The sequence below is a fragment of the Zonotrichia albicollis genome, chromosome 33 (assembly GCF_047830755.1).
Source record: "Zonotrichia albicollis isolate bZonAlb1 chromosome 33, bZonAlb1.hap1, whole genome shotgun sequence".
Lineage (NCBI taxonomy): Eukaryota > Metazoa > Chordata > Aves > Passeriformes > Passerellidae > Zonotrichia > Zonotrichia albicollis.
In genome coordinates this window covers 960053-982174 of record NC_133851.1, presented here as the reverse complement: position 1 = coordinate 982174, position 22122 = coordinate 960053, and the positions used below count along the sequence as shown (strand labels likewise).

At 61.6% G+C, this 22122-nt stretch overlaps 1 protein-coding gene across 2 annotated transcripts; it reads right to left on the bottom strand.

The window, feature by feature from the left end:
- Positions 1 to 1390: 1390 nt before the first annotated feature.
- On the bottom strand, positions 1391 to 20666 carry ASIC1 (acid sensing ion channel subunit 1). 2 transcript variants are annotated; one of them, XM_074530764.1, is made up of 14 exons: positions 20219 to 20666; positions 20028 to 20098; positions 19243 to 19637; positions 18242 to 18437; positions 6587 to 6925; positions 5723 to 5873; positions 5135 to 5262; positions 4799 to 4949; positions 4663 to 4719; positions 4426 to 4579; positions 4249 to 4340; positions 3911 to 3990; positions 3713 to 3817; positions 1391 to 3332 (listed from the first exon to the last, which is right to left on the bottom strand). In XM_074530764.1, the coding sequence occupies exons 3-14, from the start codon at positions 19605 to 19607 to the stop codon at positions 3228 to 3230; spliced, it is 1923 nt and encodes a 640-aa protein (XP_074386865.1). In that variant the 5' UTR covers positions 19608 to 19637; positions 20028 to 20098; positions 20219 to 20666; the 3' UTR covers positions 1391 to 3227. The 2 variants fall into 2 exon arrangements, with proteins under 2 accessions (XP_074386865.1, XP_074386866.1); XM_074530765.1 differs by lacking the exon at positions 6587 to 6925 and having other exon boundaries at positions 1392 to 3332; positions 20219 to 20663.
- Positions 20667 to 22122: the final 1456 nt, after the last annotated feature.

The window sequence follows — 22122 nt, the reverse complement described above, 5'->3', positions numbered from 1 at the left end:
CACGAGGGGAGGTGGTGGAATCTCAGAATCTCCACAGAGCCTGAGTGGGCTGGGAGTCTCCATGGGCTGAGGCTCCGTGGATCTGAACGGGCTGAAGGTCCCCAGATCTCAAATAAGCCGAGATTCCCTGGATCCTGATCAAGGTGAGGCTGCCTGGATCCCAAACAGCTTCAGATCCTGAACAGGCTGAAGGTCCCCAGATCTCAAATAAGCTGAGGCTCTCTGGATCCAGATCAGGGTGAGGATCCCAAAGAGCTTCAGATCCTGAGCAGACTGCGGGTCCCCAGACCCCAAACAGCCTGAAGCCCTGCATCCCCCAGGTTGATGTTCCCATCCCCATCCTGCTGCCCCACGATGGACACGTTGGAGATTTGTGCCTGCAAGGAGCAGCGTTTGCTGCCCATCCCGGGTGTACCTGCTGCATTCCACGGGAATTGCAGAGCTGTGCTGCCCCTGGGGCTCTGACACCTCCCCTGAGCCCTGGGAGAGCCAAGCAGTGACAGATGGACGGGGTGACCTGCTCGCAGCACAGCCTGCAGCTCCCGCGGGGATTACGGCTCCCTCCCGGAGCCGGGGGATGCTGCGGGCACGGCTGGGCTGTGATTAATTACCCGCGTTCATTAACGCCCTCCTGGCCCCTTCTCCTTCCAATCCCACCCCCTGGCCTTTGCAGCTCCAGCTCCGGCCGGGAAGCGCCAGAGCGGGGTGGGAGCGCTCTCGTTGAGATGCAAAACTGCATTTCTGCCATTTCCAGGAGCCAGGGGACACGGCCGGAGCCAAGGGACCGGGGGGAGGATGGTGTGGGTGTGCGTTGGCATTTCAGCCTTCCCTGCCCACTCCCATCCCCATTATTCAGTCTCCATGGAGCCCTGAGGGCTTTTTTTGGATGCCCACTGCTGGATCTGCTCTGTTGTTACTATTGCTCTTTGCAGCCGGAAATTTTTAGGCCAGAAGGTGTGTGTTACATTTGGGTTGTGCTCCCAGGGTGAAATTCCACCTGGCGACTCCTGTTGGACCTCAGGTGGGTCCCAAACCACGGAGGTGCTGCAGCTGTCAGGGATTAAGAGCTCTGTGAGCGTTAATTCTCCTTTCCCTGCTGGGGAACAGGAATCATTCCCTCCTCCAACCCCGTGTCCCTTGGGAGGAATTCCTTGGGAAATCAGTGAGGCTGGAGCTGGATGAGGCACCAGGAAAGGGAAGCTCAGCTCAGCCTCAGCTCTGACCCAGGGTACACCCTGCTCTGAAATCTGGCCCAAAGCTTTTTCCTCCTTTTCCCTTTCCCTTTTTTCCCCCCCTTCCCTTTCAGCTCCATCCCAGGACGAGGCCGTCCCCACCTGCCTCCTCATGGGAGCATTTCCAGCAGCTCAGCAAGAGAGAAAGGCTCGGCGTGGGGGAGTTATATCATTTATATCATTCTTTATATCATCGTTGTTAAGAGTAGCAGGTATTGATGTACAATGCATCTGTCATCTTATTGTGCTTCCTATGAAAATGTGTGTACATAGTACAGATACCGGAGAGAATTCCACACTTTATACACTTGAAGGCATTCAGAGATCAGTAACAGAAAAAAAAAAATGGCACAAGAACAAGGCCTAAATGCTACTGGATGGGTATCTACACTGGCATGATGCATATAGATATATATATATATGTACACATATATATATAGTCATATATATTATATATAAGAAATATAAAATGCCGATGACATAACAAAAAAGCGTTTTCTTCAACAGGTGAGCCTCAAGGTCAAATCCCAGCCCCATCTTTAAAAGCTTGAATGGGAAAGAGAAAGAAAGAAAATAAATAAATGAAACGTGATGAAACATTAGGAGAAATCCATAAGAAAATTTATGGATGTGGCCGACCCGTCGTCTTTGGGTGATCGCTGGATACAAAGGACTGACCCCCAGTTCCTAATTTTGGTCAGGAAGCAAATAATAAGAATAAAAATGACAAGAATAAAAAACAAAACTGCAGTTTAGGAAAAAAAAAATTACTAAAAAGACTTATTGCAAAAGCTCTTAAAGATAAGTAGCACTTGGGCCCGGGGAGGGCTCTGGCCTGGGGGCTGGGAGACGGGTTGGGGGGCCAGATGGGGACCCCAGAGGGACTGGTGGGCTCTGACAGGTGGCCACAGACCCCAGCCAGGACAGGGCTGTGCCAGGGAGGGGCAGCAGAGGTGCTGGGAACCCACAGACACCCCAAACCCCCCGGGGCAGCAGCTTTTGGGGCTCAGCAGGGCTGGAGCCCCAGAGCCCCCTCTGAACCCTGGGGAGTTGGGGCTCCGGTGCCTGCCCAGCCACGGTGGTGCCAAGGGGGTGTCCCCAGCTGGGGACAAGTGGGACCAGGAGTTTCCTTGTGCCCTTTTCCCCAAGGACGGCTGTGTTTGGGGCCACAGGGTTCCCTGCGGACGGGAGGGACCATGGGGCAGTGCTGGAGAGCCCAGGAGGGGCGGGCAGGGAGGGACAGTGCCCGGTGTCCCCAGAGCCCAGGTGGCACCTCCCAGCTGAGCCCCGTCTGGTGCTCCTGGGGCTGATCCCAGGGCTGATCCCAGGGCTGATCCCGGGGCTGATCCCGGGGCTGATCCCAGGGCTGGTCCCAGGGCAGGGCCAAGGAAGACGTTCTGGACAGGTGGAGGTGCCGCATCTTCGTGCCAGGAGTGCCCAGGCTGAGGTCCCGGCGGTCAGAGGGGCTCTCCAGGGATTCCCGGGCTGCTGCCCTGTGCCAGGCACGCCAGGGGCTCCCCAATGAGCCCCCCAGCAGGCACAGGGGGCCCAGCAGGCGCGGCCAAGGCGTTGGAGTAGGATGAGCATGGAGACGACGGAGGACAGACGGACAGGGCTGTGGATGGAGACTGCGGCCGGACGGCTGCTTCTTCTTGGCTTCTGGGTTTTAGTTAAAAAGGCCGAGGGGAGCCAAGGGGGAGCCGGGGCAGGCCCGTGCCCTGGCCCACTGTGCGTGTCGCTCCCGCCCCGCGGGACGGCCGGGCTGGAGCATCCTGGAGTCTCTGAAGGAGCAGGGCAGGCGCAGAGCAGCTGTGCCAGGGTCTGGCGTTGCCCGACCCCACTGCCCACCCCGAAATCCGAGGCCGTCGCTCTTGTCCGTGTCCCACCGTGCCGAGGAGCAAAGGGCCCCTAGATGTGTCTCTCCGCTGGCGCTGGCGGGGAGAAGGGCAGCTCTCGCAGGGCTTTGGTAGCTCAGGTTGTACATCCAGACGTCGGTTAGCAGGTGAAGTCCTCAAAGGTGCCCCGGGCCGGGTGGTGAGGTAGGATGTTGGCTGCGTACGTCATGCCTGCTGGGTGCCCCCGTATGCTTTCACAGGGATTCTGCAGGATAAAGGGGATTTTGGGGCCGCTGCTTTCATCCAGGTCCTTGCAGAGACCCAGTGCCATCCCCCCACAGCATCTCTGCTTGGGCCCTCTGCTCCTTTCCCAGGGGCTCCCCAAAACGGTGACTCCCCATGCCCTGAGCTGCAGGAGGGGACAGGCAGAGGGGACAGATAGGAGGGGACAGGCAGAGGGGACAGGCAGAGAGGACAAGCAGACATGGACAGGCAGAGAGGACAGGCAGGAGGGGACAGGCAGAGGGGACAGACGGGAGGGGACAGACAGAGGGGACAGGCAGAGGGGACAAGCAGACATGGACAGGCAGAGGGGACAAGCAGAGGGGACAGGCAGTGGGGGACCGTGCTGTGCCCCGCACTCACGTGGCGCTTCACGTCGTCCATGCTCAGCGCGACGCCCTTGTCTGTGTTGTTCCTCTTGTGGTTCTTGCGGCACTTGCCCCGCCGGCACAGCCGGTGCTTTATCACCTGCCAGAGCCACGTGTCAGCCCCGGGGGGCTCAGGGGTGGTCATTCCCCTCATCCCACACGGGCACAGCCTTGGGATGGAGGAGACACTCACCTCATAGGCGTAGTCAAAGAGCTCCAGCACTGTGAGGATGCTGGCCCCAATGAACAGCCCCATCTGCCCTCCAATGTCACCTGCAGAGGAGAGGGAAACCATCAGGGTGGCCTGAGTCCAGAGTAGGGTGGCAGAGGGAGCAGAGAAAGGGCAGAACTTGTCACCTCTGTGACTGGTGCCCGATCATGGCACTGGCATGCCCAGCTCCGCATCTGTGCTCTCGGCACATCCCGGTGCCTTGGGAACGGGCCATGGTGACAGGGCCAGCACGAGGCCACCTCGCTGGGGGACTCTGGCTGGGCACTGTCACAGGGCTCCCCAGAGCCACCAACACTCACCCAGCAAACCCGCCACCTCGTACGCCTTCTTCTGCTCAATCGTCTCGTAGTTGAGGGCTTCAAAGAAGATATCCAGCACCAGGATGTTCTCCCTGTGCAGGACAGAAGGGGCATCAGGCTGAGGTTTGGGATGGAGGGACCAGACCCTGCCCCACCACCGTGGCCGTGGTGCCTTACCCGATGTACTGCTCTGACTTGTTGTACTTCTTGGCCAGGTACTTGGCCGAGGCCTTGCTGGGGATCTTGACCATGGAGAGCTCTTTGCCGTAGCGCGTCATGTTGCAGGGCATCTCACAGATGCAGTACTCATTGTCCTTCTCCACCAGGAAATCTGTGCAGGGAGAGAGGGGGATGGCGAGATGGAGGAACCCGAGGGCGCAGCTCCGTCCCACCCCCGGGGCCGGGCAGCCTCACCTAAGGCCGGATCCGCGCACTCCTTGTACTGCTCCGGGGTGCAGTAAGGGGCATCGCCTGGGGAGACACAGAGCAGGTGTTCCAGGTGGGGGCACGGCAGAGGGCAGGGCCGGGCCGGGCCGGGCACGGGGCTCACCTGGCATGTGCACCATGCGGCAGTTGCAGTTCTCCACCAGGTAGCGCGTCTCGCAGTCGATGCGGCACGCCGTGATGCTGTAGGTGTCGTAGAACTCCGAGTCGCCCGCCACGGCCTTGCAGTCGCCCCAGGGAGGGGGCAGGTAGATGAGCTGGAAGGGGAGAGAAGCCAGCAGTGAGGAAGAAGCCCCTGCAGTTCAGGGACAGACCCTCATGGCAGTGGTCCCCAGGATGGGACCCTCCCCTCCATCCAGCGTGGGGACAGGGGCACAGCGAGGAGGCTCTGCTCCCACAGCGCAGGGTGGGAGGGGACATTCCACTCCTTCCCAGTTCCTACCCGCTGCTCCTGGCAGGACACAAAGGTCTGGAAGCCGGGAGCCACCCCGAAGCCCAGCTGGTCGATCAGAGGGGGCTCGTCCTGGCTGTGGATCTGCACCTTGATCCCGGCTTCGAACGAGGTCTCATCTGTGGCAGAGAGAGGTGGGGTGAGCACAGCACTGGCCCTGCTCTGAGGGGCTGTGCTGAGCCTGCTGAGAGAGGGACCACAACTCCTGCCTCCCATGCTTCCCCTGGGCCAAGTCATTCATCCATGTGTCCATCCATCTGTCCATCTGTTTGCTGCACCATGTCCTTGCCCCCTCCACCCCGACCCCCCTGCTCCACACCCAGGAGTGTGGCAGGGAAAGTATTTGACTCTATTTATAAACAAGTGATGGCTGCGTGTCTAAACGATGGGGAGTTGCCATGGCAAAGAGCAAAGACAAGGAGGAAAGGGAAAGAAAAGAGCAGAAGTGATGAGAAATGGAAGGAGGGAAGAGAAGGGAGCCTCAGGGGTGTGGATCTGTGCTCTGGGGAGGTGGGAAGGGGCTGGGCAGCACCCCAGGAGCTGCTGTGGCTGAATGGGCCCGCTGGGGCACTGGGTTACCTGTTTCCCCCCACACTGGCAGGTACTCGTCCTGCTGGATGTCCAGCATGATCTCCAGGCCGTTTCCAGTGCCCCCCTTCATGGTGATGAGCCGAGGCTTCCCGTCCTGCCCCGCATTGAAGGTGTAGCACTTCCCATAGCGGGTGAAGACCTGCAGGAGAGGACACAGGGCTGAGGCTGAGGTCCCTCTGTGTGCAGCCTCAGAACGGAGCCAGGAGAGCGTCCCCAGCCCCACAACTCAGCCATCCCAGCCTGGGCATGGTCCGACCGGGCTCCTGACCCACAGGATCTCTCAGTGCTGGAACTGCCCATCCTGGCCCTGGTGGAGGAGGAGATGTTCCCACAGGGATGGACTCAGAGGAGACAGTGCAGATTTACAGCCCCAGAGAGCCCACGGCAGCTGTGGCTCCCCAGGGTGGTGGCACTCAGCCTGATGCCTGCACTGGCGCCTCCTCCAAGCCCTCCTCCATCCCTGCAGAGGACAGGGCTGGACGGGATCCTGGACCCCCCCATCCCTCCTCGGCCATTCCAGCTCTCGCCTCCGGCAGCCAGCATGGCCCCAAAACCACAGAGCTGCTGCCAGCCTGGGCAAGGGGCATGTGAGGGCAGTGGGCTCCCACCACACGGTGCCCCACAAGCCCTGATGGCACCAGGACAGAGGTGCCAGGCACCTCCTCAGCAAGCACAGCCCCGGGGATACGCTCCACGTCCCACCAGAGCAGCTCCACCGCCGGTGCCATCCCCAGCTCTGGCAGATGGAGCTGAAATATCATCCTGCAAGGGCAGCATCACCTGCCGTGCCTGATCCAACACCGACCAGCTCCGGAGCTTCTCCCCGTGCCGGGCCACCCTGGGGCTACTCACCGGCGCAAAGTCCCCGGGGCCACAGCGCTGGCCGCGGTAGCTGCAGCTCAGCAGCATGTCCTCCAGCTGGTGGCAAGTGCGGTTAAAAAACCCGTACAAATTTAGGGGCTCGTCCTCCTCCCAGGGGCCCGGCTGGGCGGGGGTGAAGCCCAGCTCCATGCCGGGCTCGTAGTCCACCAGAGGGGCCAGGTAGAGCAGGTCCTCGTGGCTGAGCTGCGAGAGCCGCACACGGTTGATGTTGCAGAAGGTGACGGCGGGGAAGGTCATCTCGGGGCTCTCCTCCTCGCTGAGCAGCGTGACGCGGTGGTACTCCAGGTAGTAGGCGATGCGGTCGGCCACCTGGTAGAGGAAGACGGAGAGGGAGAGGAGGAAGGCCAGCGCCCACAGCGCCTGCCGGGCGCCCAGGCTGCCCTCCACGAAGATGTGGCTCAGCCCGTGCAGGGTGCAGCTGCTGGCAAAGGCCACGAAGTCCGTGGTTGGCCCTGCGTCCTCCTCATCCTCTTCATCCTCCTCCTGCCCATATAGGAACTCGTCTGCTTCATCTTCTTCCTTCTCAGTGGCTGCAGCATCTTCTGGTGCTTCCTCCCTGGAGAAGGAGATGGTGCAGAATATCTGGAGAGGCATTGCCCAGCCTGGGGGTCCCAGCTGTGGTGTGGAGGTCCTGGCTCTGGTGTGGGGGTCCTGGCCTGTGCCCTGCCCCAGCCTGGGGGTCTTCAGTCAGATCCTCAGCAGAGAGGGGCTGGGGAGATCAGGGGAGGGGGAAGGGGCAAGTTCAGCGAGGAGAAACAGAGAAGGGAAAAGGAGTGAGGCGAGCGGGAGTGAGGGAGAGGAGCAGAGGGACGCTCGGGATGCTCGGGATGCTCGGAGCCAGGAGGGTATATCAGGAGCAGGAGGGGAGGAGGAGCGAAGGGCGGTTCCGCGGGCTCCCCGGGCCCCTTGGGACCGGCCGGCTCCGGCTGCCGGGACGGAGCAGAGACATCACCGCCTCCAGAGGCGCCGTGGGAGCCCCCAGGGGCTGCCGGGCTGGGGGCACACCGCGTGGGCAGGTACCCAGTGCTGTGCCCCCACGCCGTGCCCTCCGTCCTGGCGTGGTCTGGCGCTGGCAGCCCCAGCGGCTGCTCCAGCCAGGCCCAGCCCTCTCTGCTGGGTCCCCGGCTGCCTCCAGAGCCGCCGTATGCCAGGCTCTCTGCGCTCATCCCCAGGCCAGCTGGAGCCAGAGGTTCTCCCAAAATGCCCGTGACGCTGTCCTGGTTCAGTGGTGCTCCAGGTGGGGGGAAGGATGCTGTGGTGTCCTCAGGCTCCCACGATGCTCCTCCTGCCCTGGCAGTGCCCATCCCTGCAGGCTCATCCCCCTGTGCCGCAGGGCACCGGCGTGTGCACGTGAGAATCCGGCAAATCCAACATTCCCAGTGCAGTGAGGTCTGTCCTCCTCTGAGCAGGGCTGGTCTTGGCAGGATTTGGGTGCTGTCCAGGCAACAATTCCTTCTGCAGAGCTCAGTCAGTGCTGGGCACGTCACCTCATGTTTTGGATTCCAGTGGGGCACAGGAGCCCTCTCTTCCTTCAAGGAATGGCTCCAGGCCTTGTGCTGCTGAACCAGCCGGGCTCAGGGTCCCAGGGAGCAGCTCTGGTGCAGGAAGCTGGGATGGAGCTGTGGGAGCACGGGCGTCTCCTCTCTGCAGCAGCGCAGCCCCTTCTCGTGGTTTGCTGTTTTCCTGTACTCAGCACTTGATAAAAGCATCCAGAGACCACAGAGCAATCTCCAGCCCCATCCCGGCACCGGGGGAGAATCTAAATCCGGCAGCAGCACTTGGATGTGCAGGGGCTGGATGGGAGCTGTGGGCTGGTGCCTGGCTGGGAGAAGCTCACCCCAAGCCCTCAGTTCAGCTGCTCTGATTCCTTCCCTGTGCACCTTGTGGGGTCCCTGGTGCCTGAGCACATCCTGGCACACATGGGCACCACAAATTGGCAGAACAAATCAGTCAGGAACTCAGTAAAAATCTGACCTGATACCAGCACAGTTATCTGAGATTGCTGGGCAGGTGATGCTGGTGGAACAGGCACTGAGGATCCCTGCCAGGGGCAGTGATCCATGATGTGACACTGGGGTGTCCCATCCTGGGGCTCCCCAAGCTCAATATTCCCTTCAATAGGGCCCTTCTGTAAGAGGGACACTGGCAGATGCCACTTGGGGACCTGGGAGAAAGAATGGATGACCTTGGGGACGAGCGCCAGAGCCACAGGATGAAATTTCATCAGGCCAAGATCAAGGTTACACCTTTTGGGAGCATCCCAGAGAATGTGAGATGAAAACTCTGCCTAGAAAAGAGAGTCAGGAAGGTGAGCTGGGTGGCTGGGAGCCACCAGGACATGAGGGCCAGGTCATAGGTGCCCCGTGTCTGTGGTGGGGATGAGCTGCAGCCACAGGACAGGGCTGTGACACCATCAGGGCTGCTCCTGGCAGGGGTTTGGAAGAGCTGGGCTGGTCCAGCCCTGTGGGAGCAGGGTGGGACCACAGTGGGCTGATCCCACACAGGCTGGCACGGAGGATGCTCGGGACAGGTAGGAGCTGTTTCTGGGGTTGGGCTGGGATTTCTGCTGCTCCCAGCTCTGGCACTGGGTTCCTGTGCCTTGGCTGTTGGGGTGGGACAAGAAGGGAATCAGAATTAAGGAATTGCGGGTTGAGGGGGTTGTTCAGCCCCAAAGGGCTCGGACAGGTGAGCCGTGCTGCCCGGGGCCAGCAGGCAGCCCCAGGGGCGGATCCGCTCCCTCGGCGCGGGGAGCTTTAATGTGTCTTCTTGGGAGCGATTGCAGCAGGGAGAGAGAGAGAGAGAGAGAAAGATGCTGTAATGAAAACATTCCATCATCGACTGGGGCCATTAACCTGCTTCGCTCGGCTTAAACAGCTCGCGGGGTGCGCCGGGGCTGGATGGCAGCAGCAGGGCCCGGCTCCGGTTACCGCCACCTGTCCCAGCGCCGACACCCGAGCCGGGTGAAGGTGACCGGGGACAGCCGCAGCCTGGAGCACGGCGGCAGCAGCCAAGGGGAGCGCGTCCTGACCCCCAGATTGGGGACAAGGTGCGGCAGGGGGGTGCCGTCCTGGTTTGTGCGAGTTTTGGAGATGCTGGAGGAGTCCTTGGGCTCGTTCCAGCTCCTCCCTCGCCGGGAGTTATTTTTGCCCTCTCTCAGGTAAAGCTTTGGCGGGGGTGAGGGACGGGGGATGCTATAATTAGCCGTGACATCAGCCCCCGTGGCGGGTGCTGGGGTGATGCCGCCACACCCGAGCCGGCGCTGGGGCCGGGGATGCTCCGTGCCCTCCTCGCCCCAGGGACAGCTGTGGGATGCGAGGAGGAGGAGGAGGAGATGGGTTTTTCCTGCCTCCAACACCGTGTTTGGCCGCTGTCCCGGGGCGGTTCGGCCCCGCTCGCTGCTCTGCGGCTCCTCAAGGCCCGGGAAAGGAGGTTTCCCGGAGCGGGGGAGCACGGAGGCGGCGGGGGGGAAGCGGGAGCGGGATTTGACGGCAGCAACAGCACATTTCACAGCCTGTCACGCTTTAATGGCAGAGGAGATCAAAGCCGGGATGCAGTTATTCATAGAGATAAACCAATCCCCGAGGAGGCGAGGAGAAAACAACATTGCAAGCTCTGTTATCCCAGGTCTCCGAGCCCCGGGGAGGATGTCGCCGAAAGCGCCCCGGGAGCTGGAGCCGCTCGGTTTTGTGACGGGCACTGCCCGTCCCTGCCACCGACCGGCTGAGCCGGGGCTGAGCTGCCCACGTCATCCCTGGGGGTGCCCGCAGCTCGGAGCTGGCTGCCGGGAAGGGATGGGATGAGGGGTGGGATGAGGCAGCCAAAGCAGCACGTGGGGGTGGACATTTGGGCCAGACGGAGACCCCACGGCTGGGTTGTCCTGCTCCCACCACGCACCTGGATGTGCGAATCCAAAGGGAGAAAAATGAGGTTTTCCACAGTGTCTTGGCCCAGGGATGTGCTCAGCAGCTCGCAGAGCTGCCAAGATGGTGGTGGAGGCACCGGCAGCGCTGCCACCGCCGCTCTGGGCGGGATGAGCTGCTCTGGGACAGCTCCAGGGCTGCACATCCCTCCCTGACCCTGGCGAGAGACAGAGCAGAGGCAGCCAAGCAAGGTGGGATTGCCCGGGCAGGCGGGATCTGTGCCGGGACTAATCCTGCACCCCTTATCAGATGCTGCCACCTTGCCTCGGCTCGCTCCGCCAGCCAAGCCGGGCGCAGCTTGTGTTATCCGGCCCTTTATCCCCCAGATTAGACGCTTCACAGTGGATTAGCATGTCACATTCTAATGCAGAAAAATTGATGATTAAAAAGGAGTTTTTCCTCTGTATTATTCCCCACCTCCGCCTCCTCTCCACCCCGTCCCTGCAGGCCCACCAGCCCCAGCCGCGGGCCCCGGTGATGCCAGAGCATCCCTGGATCAAACGGGATGGGAAAGGGGAAGCCGAAGGTGCCTTTTCCACGCCACATCCCGGCTGCTTCTGGTGGCGGCGTCCGGTACTCCAGGTGCCTGTGCCACTCCAGCCCCGTGTTCCCAGCTGCAGACTCAGCACCTGCAGCACAGGACTTTAATAAAAAGCACATTATGGTGAGTAATGTGCTAAGTGGACTTCATTATAGAGCCAGGGCCTCCCTGGATCCCGTTGTTCCATATGATTTCATATCAGATGAGCCTTATCTCCTCTCCAAACGCTTCCATTTAAACTCTATTAATCTTTCAAAGCTTTCCTGGGCAAGCTCTTCCCAGCCAGCCCTGCTGGGTGCCGGCGCTGCTGCCCCGAGCACTGAGGCCACCTGCAGCCACGCTGGCCCGGGGTTTAGGGGGGCTCAGCCAGGACCCCCCCGCAGCTCCGTGGGCAGTCCAGCGTGTCCCTGGAGCCTTGGCTGTGATCCGCCGTGACGGCTCCGCAGCCGCCGCATCCTCCTCCCCAAGATCTGTTTACGCTCCTATAACTGAACCTGTTTGTAGCGCTGAGAGCTTCCCGGTGGTTTCCCCGCTGGCAGTGTCCCTCTGTGCCGTGCAGGGGTCACCAGGACTGCGCCAGGACGCGGAGATGCTGCCGAGGTGTCGCTAATTCCCGGGATTATTCCCGACCCTGTTTCCCGCGTTTCCTGCCCATCGTGGATGTCCCGTAAGCAGGTTGTGATTTTTTCCGACATCCTTCACAATCGCTCAGCCAGTTCATGCAGGCAGATCCGAGCCGGCGGTTTTATTGGAGGGGGGAAAAGCCCACGGTGTTCCGGTCTGGTTTCCTTGCTGCGCTCGCTCGCTCCGGCTCCGCACGTATCACGCTTTTCAAATCTAATCTAATCCAAGCAGAGCAGTCACACAGCCCTGGCATGTGGTGCCTCTGGAAGGGTCTCCCTGTCCCTGCCAGGAGAGCAGAGGTTTAAATTCCCTGATAAATCACAGAGTGGGTGGGAACACCCTGCCCCAGCTCCGTCCTTAGGCTGAGAGCCTGGATGCAAACACACCAAACACTCCATACAGAAAAAACCCCTCCAAAAATAAATAATTGGTTATAATATCCAAGTGTCAGAGCTGTATAAATAAATAAGAGCCAGTGAGGAGCTCCTTGAACCCAGGCTGGAGCAGGAATTGCAGCGTTGCCTTGGGAGCCCCGGCCAAGCTCCACAGGCGATAAAACACAGGTGGCTCTAAACAGCCAGAGATATTAAACTGAGGCAAAAAGGCCATGAGACAGTTAATTTCCTGGTCTCCCTGTGGAGATCTGTGGCTCCAGAGGCTCAGGGGATCTGCCCCCTCTAGTGTGGCTTCTCCCCAGTTGATATCAGGGAGAGGGGGAAAACGGCACCAGGAGGTTCTGGGCAGGTCCTTTGGATCCCTCAGAGAGCACCTTGCTATTGCCCAGCCTGGGGCTGCGAAAAACACCAAAGGGAAGCTGAGAGGAACAGCTTGGAACCCCTCATCTGCTGCTGCTGTCCAGGGCTGTGCTTCCATCCCTGGATCCCTTGGGACACACGTGCCCTGTCCTCAGCTGTGAAATCCTCACCTCCATTGCGGCTGGATACCACTTGAAAGCCTCCTCATCTCCTCCAGCAGCCACAAATGCCATTACAGCTTATTAATAATCATTAATAATTCATTTGTTAATGAGGCTTTATGTGCAAAGGCATTGCAAGAGGAACAGGATTGGCCAGAGGTGAAGTTGAGATGCTCTGAGCTCTTGGCACGACACCTCTGGGTGTGTGTGGTGCCTCCAGCTGTGTGTGACACTTCTGGGTGTGCAAAGTGCTTTGGGGTGTGACATCTCCACTTGTGCAAGGTGCTTTCTGTGAGTGTGACCCCTCTGGGTGTGTGCAGAGCTTTGGAGGCGTGTGACCCCTCTGGGTGTGCACGGTGCTGCTGTGCAGGGGGAGATGCTGGGGCTGGGCAGAGCCAGGGACCAAATGACACCAACTGAGCCTGACCCTGATCCCACAAGTCCTTCTCCTCTAATCCCACCGTTTTCCAGAGCTCTGAGGTTCAGGTGCTGGATGCGCCATTCACAGCTCTAATGAAGTGGCCGTGGGGTGCAGGCACGTGGTGGCCTCTCACTGTGTCCTCATCCCTCTTGTTCCTGATCCTCTTCTGCCCCATCTTGGCCAAGATCAGTGGTGGTGGGCTCAGTGGAGCTGGTCCCACAGCGCTGGGGCCGTGATATCGCTGTCCTGCTGCAGAGGGAGAGTGAAGAGCAGCTTCCCACGAGATTCCCATCCACGTTTGTGCCAGTGTGGAGCGAGCAAAACCACAGCCCAGAGCTGCCCTGTTCTGCCTGAGCAGGTCTGGGAATGCTTGGGTGAAGCTGGGACAAGGAGGCAGCTGAGGAGCAACGCCTGAGTGTCTCTGCTCCCTGCCCGAGGGTGAAACAGCTCACGGCTGCTTTCCGGATGATTTGCTTTGAGCAAAATACAGTGATACGGGAAAATCTCCGGGCTGCCGAGCAGAGCTGGGGCACTCCCAACCCGCTGCGCTTCCCGGGAGAGCCGAGTCACCACCAGCAAACGGCGGCGGTCCCGTGCGTGGCGGCTCCTCTGCTCCGTCACCTCCGATTATCTCGCCCGTGTCCCGCTGGCTTTGCTCCATTCGTCTGGAAAACGGGGCAGCCTCGGGGGTCAAACCCTGCCGCTGCTCGGCCGCAGAGAGAGGCCCATGTGGGGAAGGGTTTGGGCGGAGTTTGCCGCTGATCCAGGTGAGGATGCTCGGCCGGGCCCCTGGGGACACCACCGGGATGCCCGAGGTGAATCAGTGCCCAGAAACAACAGATCCGTGCCAGCAGTTTCCAACGCTCATAAGTAATTTAGGAGCCTGTGTGCCGCTTTAAAAAGTGATTTGCATAAATCACTCGAATGTCTTACAGAATTTGTAAATGCACCGGCTCCGCTGGGGACCGTGGTGGGATCTGCTGGGGCTCGGGATGCTGCTGGGAACCAGCCCCAAAGCAGGTCTGGGGCCGGTGGCCGTGCCTGGTGCCCACACGCTGTCCCCAAGTTGTTTTTCCAGAGCCAGATGGACCCATGCGGTTTGTTTATTAACTGTCAAAAGCTCCAGGAAATGTCTGGGTATCAGTAATTCCCGCGCCCGGTCTCTCCAGCTGTGTTGGAGATGCTTCTCACTCCGGCTCCGTGATTATCCACTAACGCTGCACGGCGGGGGAGCTCCGCTCGCCGCGGGGCTCCGGCCTTGTGACTGCCGTGGGGGGCCACGGGGGGCCGGGGCTGCGCTTGGGGAAGGGGCTGGGGCCTGGATCCCGCGGGGGAGCAGGGGAGCAGCAGCACCCCCGGCTGGGCACCCCTGAGCGTGCCCTGCTGTGCCCACCTCTCTGAGACCCCACACCGCAGTGCCCTGCTGTGCCCAGTGCCCTCTGAGACCCCACACCCCAATGCCCTGCTGTGCCCAGTGCCCTCTGAGACCCCACACCGCAGTGCCCTGCTGTGCCCACCCCTCTGAGACCCCACACCGCAGTGCCCTGCTGTGCCCAGTGCCCTCTGAGACCCCACAGGGGCTGCAGGACACCCCTGAGCGTGCCCTGCTGTGCCCACCCCTCTGAGACCCCACACCGCAGTGCCCTGCTGTGCCCACCCCTCTGAGACCCCACACCGCAGTGCCCCGCTGTGCCCAGTGCCCTCTGAGACCCCACACCGCAGTGCCCTGCTGTGCCCAGTGCCCTCTGAGACCCCACAGGGGCTGCAGGACAGCCCAGTGCCCTGCTGTGCCCATCCCACTGAGATCCCATGGGGGCTACAGGGCAGCCCTGAATGTGCCCTACCGTGCCCACCCCACTGAGATCCCATGGGGGCTGCAGGACACCCCTGAGCGTGCCCCCCTGTGCCCACCCCTGTGAGATCCAACGGGGGCTGCAGGACAGCCCAGTGCCCTGCTTTGCCCATCCCACTGAGATCCTATAGGGGCTGCAGGACAGCCCTGAATGTGCCCTACCGTGCCCACCCCTCTGAGATCCTATAGGGGCTGCAGGACAGCCCAGTGCCCTGCTGTGCCCACCTCTCTGAGATCCCACACCCCAGTGCCCTGCTGTGCCCACCCCTCTGAGATCCTATAGGGGCTGCAGGACAGCCCAGTGCCCTGCTGTGCCCACCTCTCTGAGATCCCACACCCCAGTGCCCTGCTGTGCCCACCCCTCTGAGATCCTATAGGGGCTGCAGGACAGCCCAGTGCCCTGCTGTGCCCACCTCTCTGAGATCCCACACCCCAGTGCCCTGCTGTGCCCACCCCTCTGAGATCCTATAGGGGCTGCAGGACAGCCCAGTGCCCTGCTGTGCCCACCCCACTGAGATCCCATGGGGGCTACAGGACACCCCTGAGCGTGCCCTGCTGTGCCCGCCCCTCTGAGATCCCACACCCCAGTGCCCACCGACAGGGCACGTTTGACCCACACAAGGGTTTTTTTTTCCAGGGGGAGAAGCCACCATGCTCCTGGGGTGGCAGGAGCAGAGCTCCAACACCCCCAGCTGGAGCGAGGTGGGCTGAGCAGGGAGCCCAGGGGTGCAGAGGGGTTTTGGGGGTGCACACACCGGGGTGTCGCAGAGTCTGAGGGTGCAGCAGGATCTGGAGGGGTCTAGTGGGGTTCAGCAGGGTGCAGAGGGGTCAGAAGGAGGGTGGGCAGGCCCAGCAGTGGGGAACAGGATCTGTGCTCCATCACAGGAGCTCCTGCTCTGCCCTGGAGATGGGAGGAGGGAGCAGAGGAGGAGTGTGGTTGGGGTTTGCTGGGGCTGCTGCAGACCCTCCCCGCTCCCTGCCTGGCTCTGGCTCTGTGCACCCGGTGTTTGCAGGGCAGAGGATGCAGAATCCAATGCAAAAGGCAGCGGCATGATCACCACGTCAAACTCAATTCTCCCCAGTGCCAGCTCAGCCCTGGAGCCTCATGGAAACGGTCCAGAGGTCTTAATCCTCTCCCGCTCATCCAGGCTGTCCCATGCACACTGCCCAGGGCTCTGGGCTCAGCCACCGTGCCCCAGAGCAGGACGGGGATGGGGTGGGTTCACAGGGTGTGAGAAGGAAAAGCTGCAAATTCACATTGTGCCACCCCGGGCACAGCCACTCCTGCCCCCCTGGCTGCACCGACCACCCCAAAGGGGCTTCCCAAGCACGGGGCACCTTCCCGAGATGGTGCAGCCACAGTTCCCATGCTGGGGCGTGGAGAGGAAGCTCATCCTCAGCGATTCTCCTTTCTGCCTGGATTCAGAGCCCAGAGATGGGAGCCTCTCCCTTGCTGGGTGAGGCGCCATCCCCGTGGGTGTGCGGGGCCCCGGGGGAACCTCGCGGTGAGGGGAGGAAGGAGCAGGAGCCGAGGGGGGGCTGAGAGCTCCCGCAGGGGAGGGAGGGCTCCAGCTCATAAATAATGAAGCAGGAAGAGTGAAACATCGATCCGTGCTGCTAATGAGGGTGCCAGGGAGCGTGGCCTCAAAACGGGGCGACAGCGAGGGCGAGCCCCTCCTGCAAAGGGAAATGTGTCTGTCCCTGTCTGTCCCATCCCTGTGTGGGGCTCTGGGCACGGGGAAACCTTCCCCCATGTCCCTCAGGTTCAAGACTTGCCCCTCAGCTCTGTGCTTGCCTCTCCAGGCTTTGAGGTCATGCCAGGATTTTGGGGAGGAGATCAAGGCACCTCCCTGTGCATCCTTGTGCCTGTCCTGGGCTGATGCAGGGGGAGCTCTGCTGGGCACCAAACACTGCCCGGTGCTGGAGGGGCTGTGAGGAGCCAGGGCAGAGCTAGGGTGGGCCAATTGTCCCCCCCTGATCTTTTTAGAGGGCTCACTCTGCAGTTTGGGATGAGTCTGAGCCTGCTCAGCTCAGCTGGGGTGTCACTGTACCCTGCACACAGCTCGGGGGGGACATGGAGGGGGATGAGCAATGCCAGGACCAGGGCAGGTGGTGCAAGCCTGGTTCTGGTCCCCAGCACCCCCAGATCAGCCACCAGGCCCAGGGCAGCACCGAGCCCAGCTCAGCCCGTGCAGGGAGCAGCGAGGCAGCAGGAATTTGCTGCTGAGACCATCCCCTACAAGCTTCTGAGAGTGCCAGGAGCCCATCCCAGCCCCACCACACACAGACCTCCCCGTGCCAGACCCCAAGGAGCAACAGAGACGCAGCAGAGAGCCAGCTTCCTCTAATCAAATCCATTAAATCATCCCAACCTGCTTGCAAGGAATAATCCAGGCAGGAATAACAAACCAGCTGCGAGCCTGTTTGGCTTTTGCTGGTTGAAGGGGATGCAGAACACAGGGATTTGGAACCCAAGGGATGCAGGGAGGGAGCAGGGATGAAGGTGCCTGAGGATGGTTCGGCGCAGAAAACGCGGCCGTGCCCTGGCAGGAGCCAACATCAGAACCAGGCACGGGACAGAGCTGGCCCTGCTGGAGGGGATCCAGCCCCCTCCGGGTGCAACGTGCCTCCATTTAACAAATAAACGCCTCATGGCTGACAACAGACACCTGCTCGTGCAAAGAGCCCATGACAGGAATTTAATGCCGATGATTAAAATCACCCAAACTGCACTGGGACCTGGGCTCTGCACACACCCAGCCATGCTCAGTGTGGGACACGAGGGGGACACCCCTGGGCTGGTGACGAGGATGGGGACCCCGAAGGAGTCCCCACGCCGGAGCTGCTCGGGAGCAGCGGCCGCGGCTGCCGAATTGATTAGGCAGCCCCGAATAGCTGGCACTGTTCCGTCCCCAGCTGGATGGGGCCAGGCAGAGCAGGGATAAAGGCTTTATTGTGTGCTGGATCCACAGCACAAGAGCAGGCTCCATGGCAGGGCGCAGCACGGAGCCACCGGGACCTGTGTTCCCAAGGGATTCTGCCATGCGTGCTCTCCCTGCTTCTCCACTGGAGCCTCCTCACCATGGCAGCTTCCAGCCCGGCACAACCCTGCTTTGCAGAGCCCAAATGATCCCGGGGAGCTGTGCCCACGTGGGAGCAGCCCACGGAGCTGTACGGAGCCACACGTGCTCCTGGGGACAGCCTGGGCCTCCAAACCCCAACAGCATCCCCTCAGTGACGGTGCTGCCGGTCCCTTCCGAGCTGGGAGGAGGCAGGAGCAGCTACAGGTGGGCAAAAACCCTCCTTGCATGGGGGAGAGGTGGCACTGGGCAGGGCCCACGGGTCACTCACCACTTTGAAGTCTTCGGGGGTGCACTGCTCCCCGCGGAAGAAGCAGGACAGCAGCATCTCCCTGATGTCGTGGCCAGCCCGGTCGTAAAACTCCAGCATGTTGAAAGGTTTGGGCTTGAAGTTTCGGAAGTTGGCCTTGTCCTGCAGGATCTCCAGCTGCTTCTCATCGGCTGTCTGGATGTCTGGGATCTCGTATCTTGGGGGAAAGAGCAGGGCGAGGCTCAGGCCTGGCTGTGGTGGCTGCTCCCACTGGCAAAGGCCATTTGGGGTTCCCAGGAGTGACCCTGGCATGGGCTCAGCACAGCCCCACCTTGCACGGGGCATTTCCAGAGCATCCAACAGCACAAAGGGGCCCAGAAACACATGAAGATGGCAGAAGGATAAGCTGGGCAGTGGCCACCTTCCAAACCCATCCCACTTGTCCCACTGCTGGTCCAGCAGCACCAGCCCTGGTTGAGGCCACCCAGCCACCTGCCCTGTGCCTTTGGTGGCATCATTGTCAGGTGGTGGCCTTGCTGGGACAGGGACTGAATGTTCTAGGTCTCAGCTCTGCTGTCATGCCTGAAAACCCCTCCCTGGGGCAGGAGTGGGGACAGCAGTGATGCCCCTTGGCATTGGCATGGGCAGGGAGTGCACCAGGCTCTTGACAGCGGCTTGGCAGCACCAAGGAGCCACCACAGCCACAGGTGAGGGGCTTCCACAGCCCAAGGAATGGCACCAGGCTGGGGTGTGGGTCAGTGGCTTCACCTGCTGGCACCCTTGGCCTCGCTGCATGGGATGGCACCCAGACATGGCACTGGAGCCAGGTGTGCAGGATCAGCCCCACAGGAACCCAGGAGGTGGCCCTGGCCCTGCTGCATGTGCTGCACTGGAGCCATCTGGGGCAGCCCAGTGTGGGAGCCACACGCCCAGGAGAATTAGCAGGACCTGGTGGCTCTTGGCTGCATCCAGACTGACTGAGATGTCACCTGGGGCCACCTCAAGGCACCACTGGCACCCACCTGTTATTGAGCAAGGCCAGGAGCTCGCCGGCGTGGTACAGGTCATTCTTGGTGACGCGGCTGAAGCGAAACTCGTTGAGGTTGCAGAAGGTGACGGCGGGGAAGGTGAGCCTGGTGGCCGCCACCTCGTCCAGCTTGGTGACGTGGGGGTACAGGAAGTAGTACTGGATGCGGTTGGTGCAGACCAGGGCGAGCAGCGCCAGCGAGCCCAGGAAGCAAAGCGCCCAGACCACGCGCTTCAGCGACAGCCGCTCGTACGAGAAGATGTGCGAGAGCCCGTGCAGGGTGGAGCTGCTGGCGAAGGCCTGGATGCTCACCGGCTGCCCGCTGTCCACCTCCTCCTCGTCCACTTTCAGGTCCATCATGGTCAGTGCCAGCAGCCCGGGGTTGCCACTCTGCCGAGAAGGGAGCCCGTGGGTGCCTCGTGGGTGCTGAGGGTGCCCAGCCCATGGCAGGGCTGTGCCCAGCAGCGCCCGCCAGGGGCAGATGCTTTGCTGTGCCCTGCTCTTGCCCCCAAGCCTACATGTATATATATATATATATACACACACAGAGACATGCATGTATATATACATATACATAAATACATTTATTTGGATGCAGCCTCTTGCATTTTCCCCCCTCCCACCTCCTCCCTGCCCTCCCCATCCCACGGCAGGACCGGGGTGCTCTGCCCACCCCCCCCATCACCTTATCTCCCCCTCCCACCTGCCCCGCTCCCCCTCCACCTCCCACAAATGGCACTGTCGCATCGCCAACCAGATGAAGGAATGAAGGATGCAAACCTGGAATCAGGGCCGGCGGCCGTGGCTGGAGCCGGGCTGGTGGTGCTGCCGCTGCGCCGAGGGAGCCGGGGCTGGGAACACGGGAGGGAGCGGGAGATGTGCAGGCACCGAGGGTGCTGAGGCACCGAGCCCGGCAGCGGCTGGTGAACCGGAAAAGAAGGGGGGGGGAATAAAAATAGCCTCGTTGGTACCTTGGTGCAAGCGTGGGAGCGGGGATGCGCCGGGGCCTCGCTCAGCGCCGCGCGGGGGGACCGCAGGCGACCATCGCTGGAGAGGAGGCAGCTGCCGTGTGCGAGGAGATAAGAGGAGGAGAAGGAAGGCGAGCAGGAGGCTGCTTCCCTGCCAAACACATGGATACCTCCCCCTGTGGCTATCTGGGAGCTGGTGATTTCTTCAGATGCATAATCCGCATGAAGTCATTGTCTGAGCGCTGGTGGGGCCGGAGGCCGCGGAGGGGTGAGGGGTGCCGCAGGCCGGTGGGCAGCGAGGAGGAGGAGGAGAAGGAGGAGGAGGAGGAGGAGGAGGAGGAGGAGGGAGAGGCGCAGGAGCGGCGCTCCAGCGATTGCAGGCGCTGGCAGGGGCTGTTGGTGCTGCTGCCGTGTGCATGTGGGTAATGTGTGTGTGCGTGTGCGTGTGCCGCTCCCATCCCCCGCGCCTTCCAGGGATGCTCCGGCTCCTCGCTCCCCGCTCCGCCGGACCCCCCCGGCCCCATCCCGCAGCCCTGCCCCGTCCCTGCCCTGCCGCGGCCTCCCCCGCCCTTCAGGCTTCACCCGTGCTGGGACACCCGGGGCTGGCTCCTTTTGGGGGGCGCCGGTGCCTTCCAGCCCTTTCCTGGCCGTGGGGCACTCGTGTCCTCGAGTGTCCAGCCCTGCCCTGCTGCCCGTGGTCCCTGTCACGCTTGTCACCATGAAGGGACTGACCCTGCCGGGCCCTCGCTGTGCTCAGGACACGCCGCCCCTGTCCCAGCCCCGTCCTTCTGCCGCTGTGCCCGGGGTGCTCCGGGGCAGGAGGCACCGGGGGCTCTGCTCCTCCCCGGGGCAGAGCGGGGCGGTTGCACAGCGCTGCCCAGCTCCCCCCCAGTGCCAGCACATCTCCCACTGCCTCCAGCTGCCCCCGTGAGTGCCCGGGGAGCGGGGTGCCCTCCTCACCCGAGCGGCTCTGGGTGCGGAGGCTGCAGCAGGAGCCCGCCCACTGCTCCCAGTAAGGCGGCTGCAGTCAAATGGAAAAGGATGCTTCAATGTCCTTTGCGAGTGTGATGTTGGAAAGGGACAGGCAGACCCCAGGGTTGGCACAGGCTGTGTCCCTGCCCAGAGGTGCCTTCCCAGCACGGTGTCCCCACCTGAACCCCACAAACGGGAGCGTGGGCACTCAGGGATACAGCAGGGTGAGGCACACACACCCTGTCCCCAAAATCCCATGGCTTGGGCACACTTGGTTTGATCCTTTTTGGAGCATCCTCTCCCCTGCCCCAGCAGGATCCCTGGGTTTTGCAGCGGGACCTGCTCGGGAGCACCTGGGAGCAACAGAGCTGAGGGCCAGGGACCCTCCTGAGCCAGTGCCCTCCCTTGCCAGGCTCAGGGACAGCCCTGCTGGAGCTTGGGGACGTGGCTGTGAGGCCGGGGAGCAGCATTAGCATTCCCAGTTGGCACCAGCTCTGCCTTTCCCTTCCTGCTCCGTTCTGCATCGCTCCTTGCCCAGCAGCTGCCTGCTGGATGCTGTCCCTCCATCAGCATCCCGAGGGCAGAAGGATGTGCTGCTGGGATGAGGGAGAAGGACATTTACAGAGTGGTTGTTCCCCCCTCCTCCTCCTCTTCTTCCAGAGGAGAAGTGGCTCTCTGCAGTGCTTTTATTGACAGTAAATCCCCGGCAGCAGCGGGGCTGGCCAGGGAGGGAGGAGGTCTCAGGCAGGAGCAGGTGAGCACATGGACGTTCTTGGGAGTCCTTCATTTCCAGTGCACAGGAAACCCGAGGGAAGAGGCTCTGCTGCTTCCTCTGGATGGAGAACATTTCATGTGGGGGTCTTGTGAGCTGTTGGGGCCCCAAACACCCCAAACCCCTTTTCTAGAGGAGCCAGGGAGGAGGAGAGCGGGCAGAG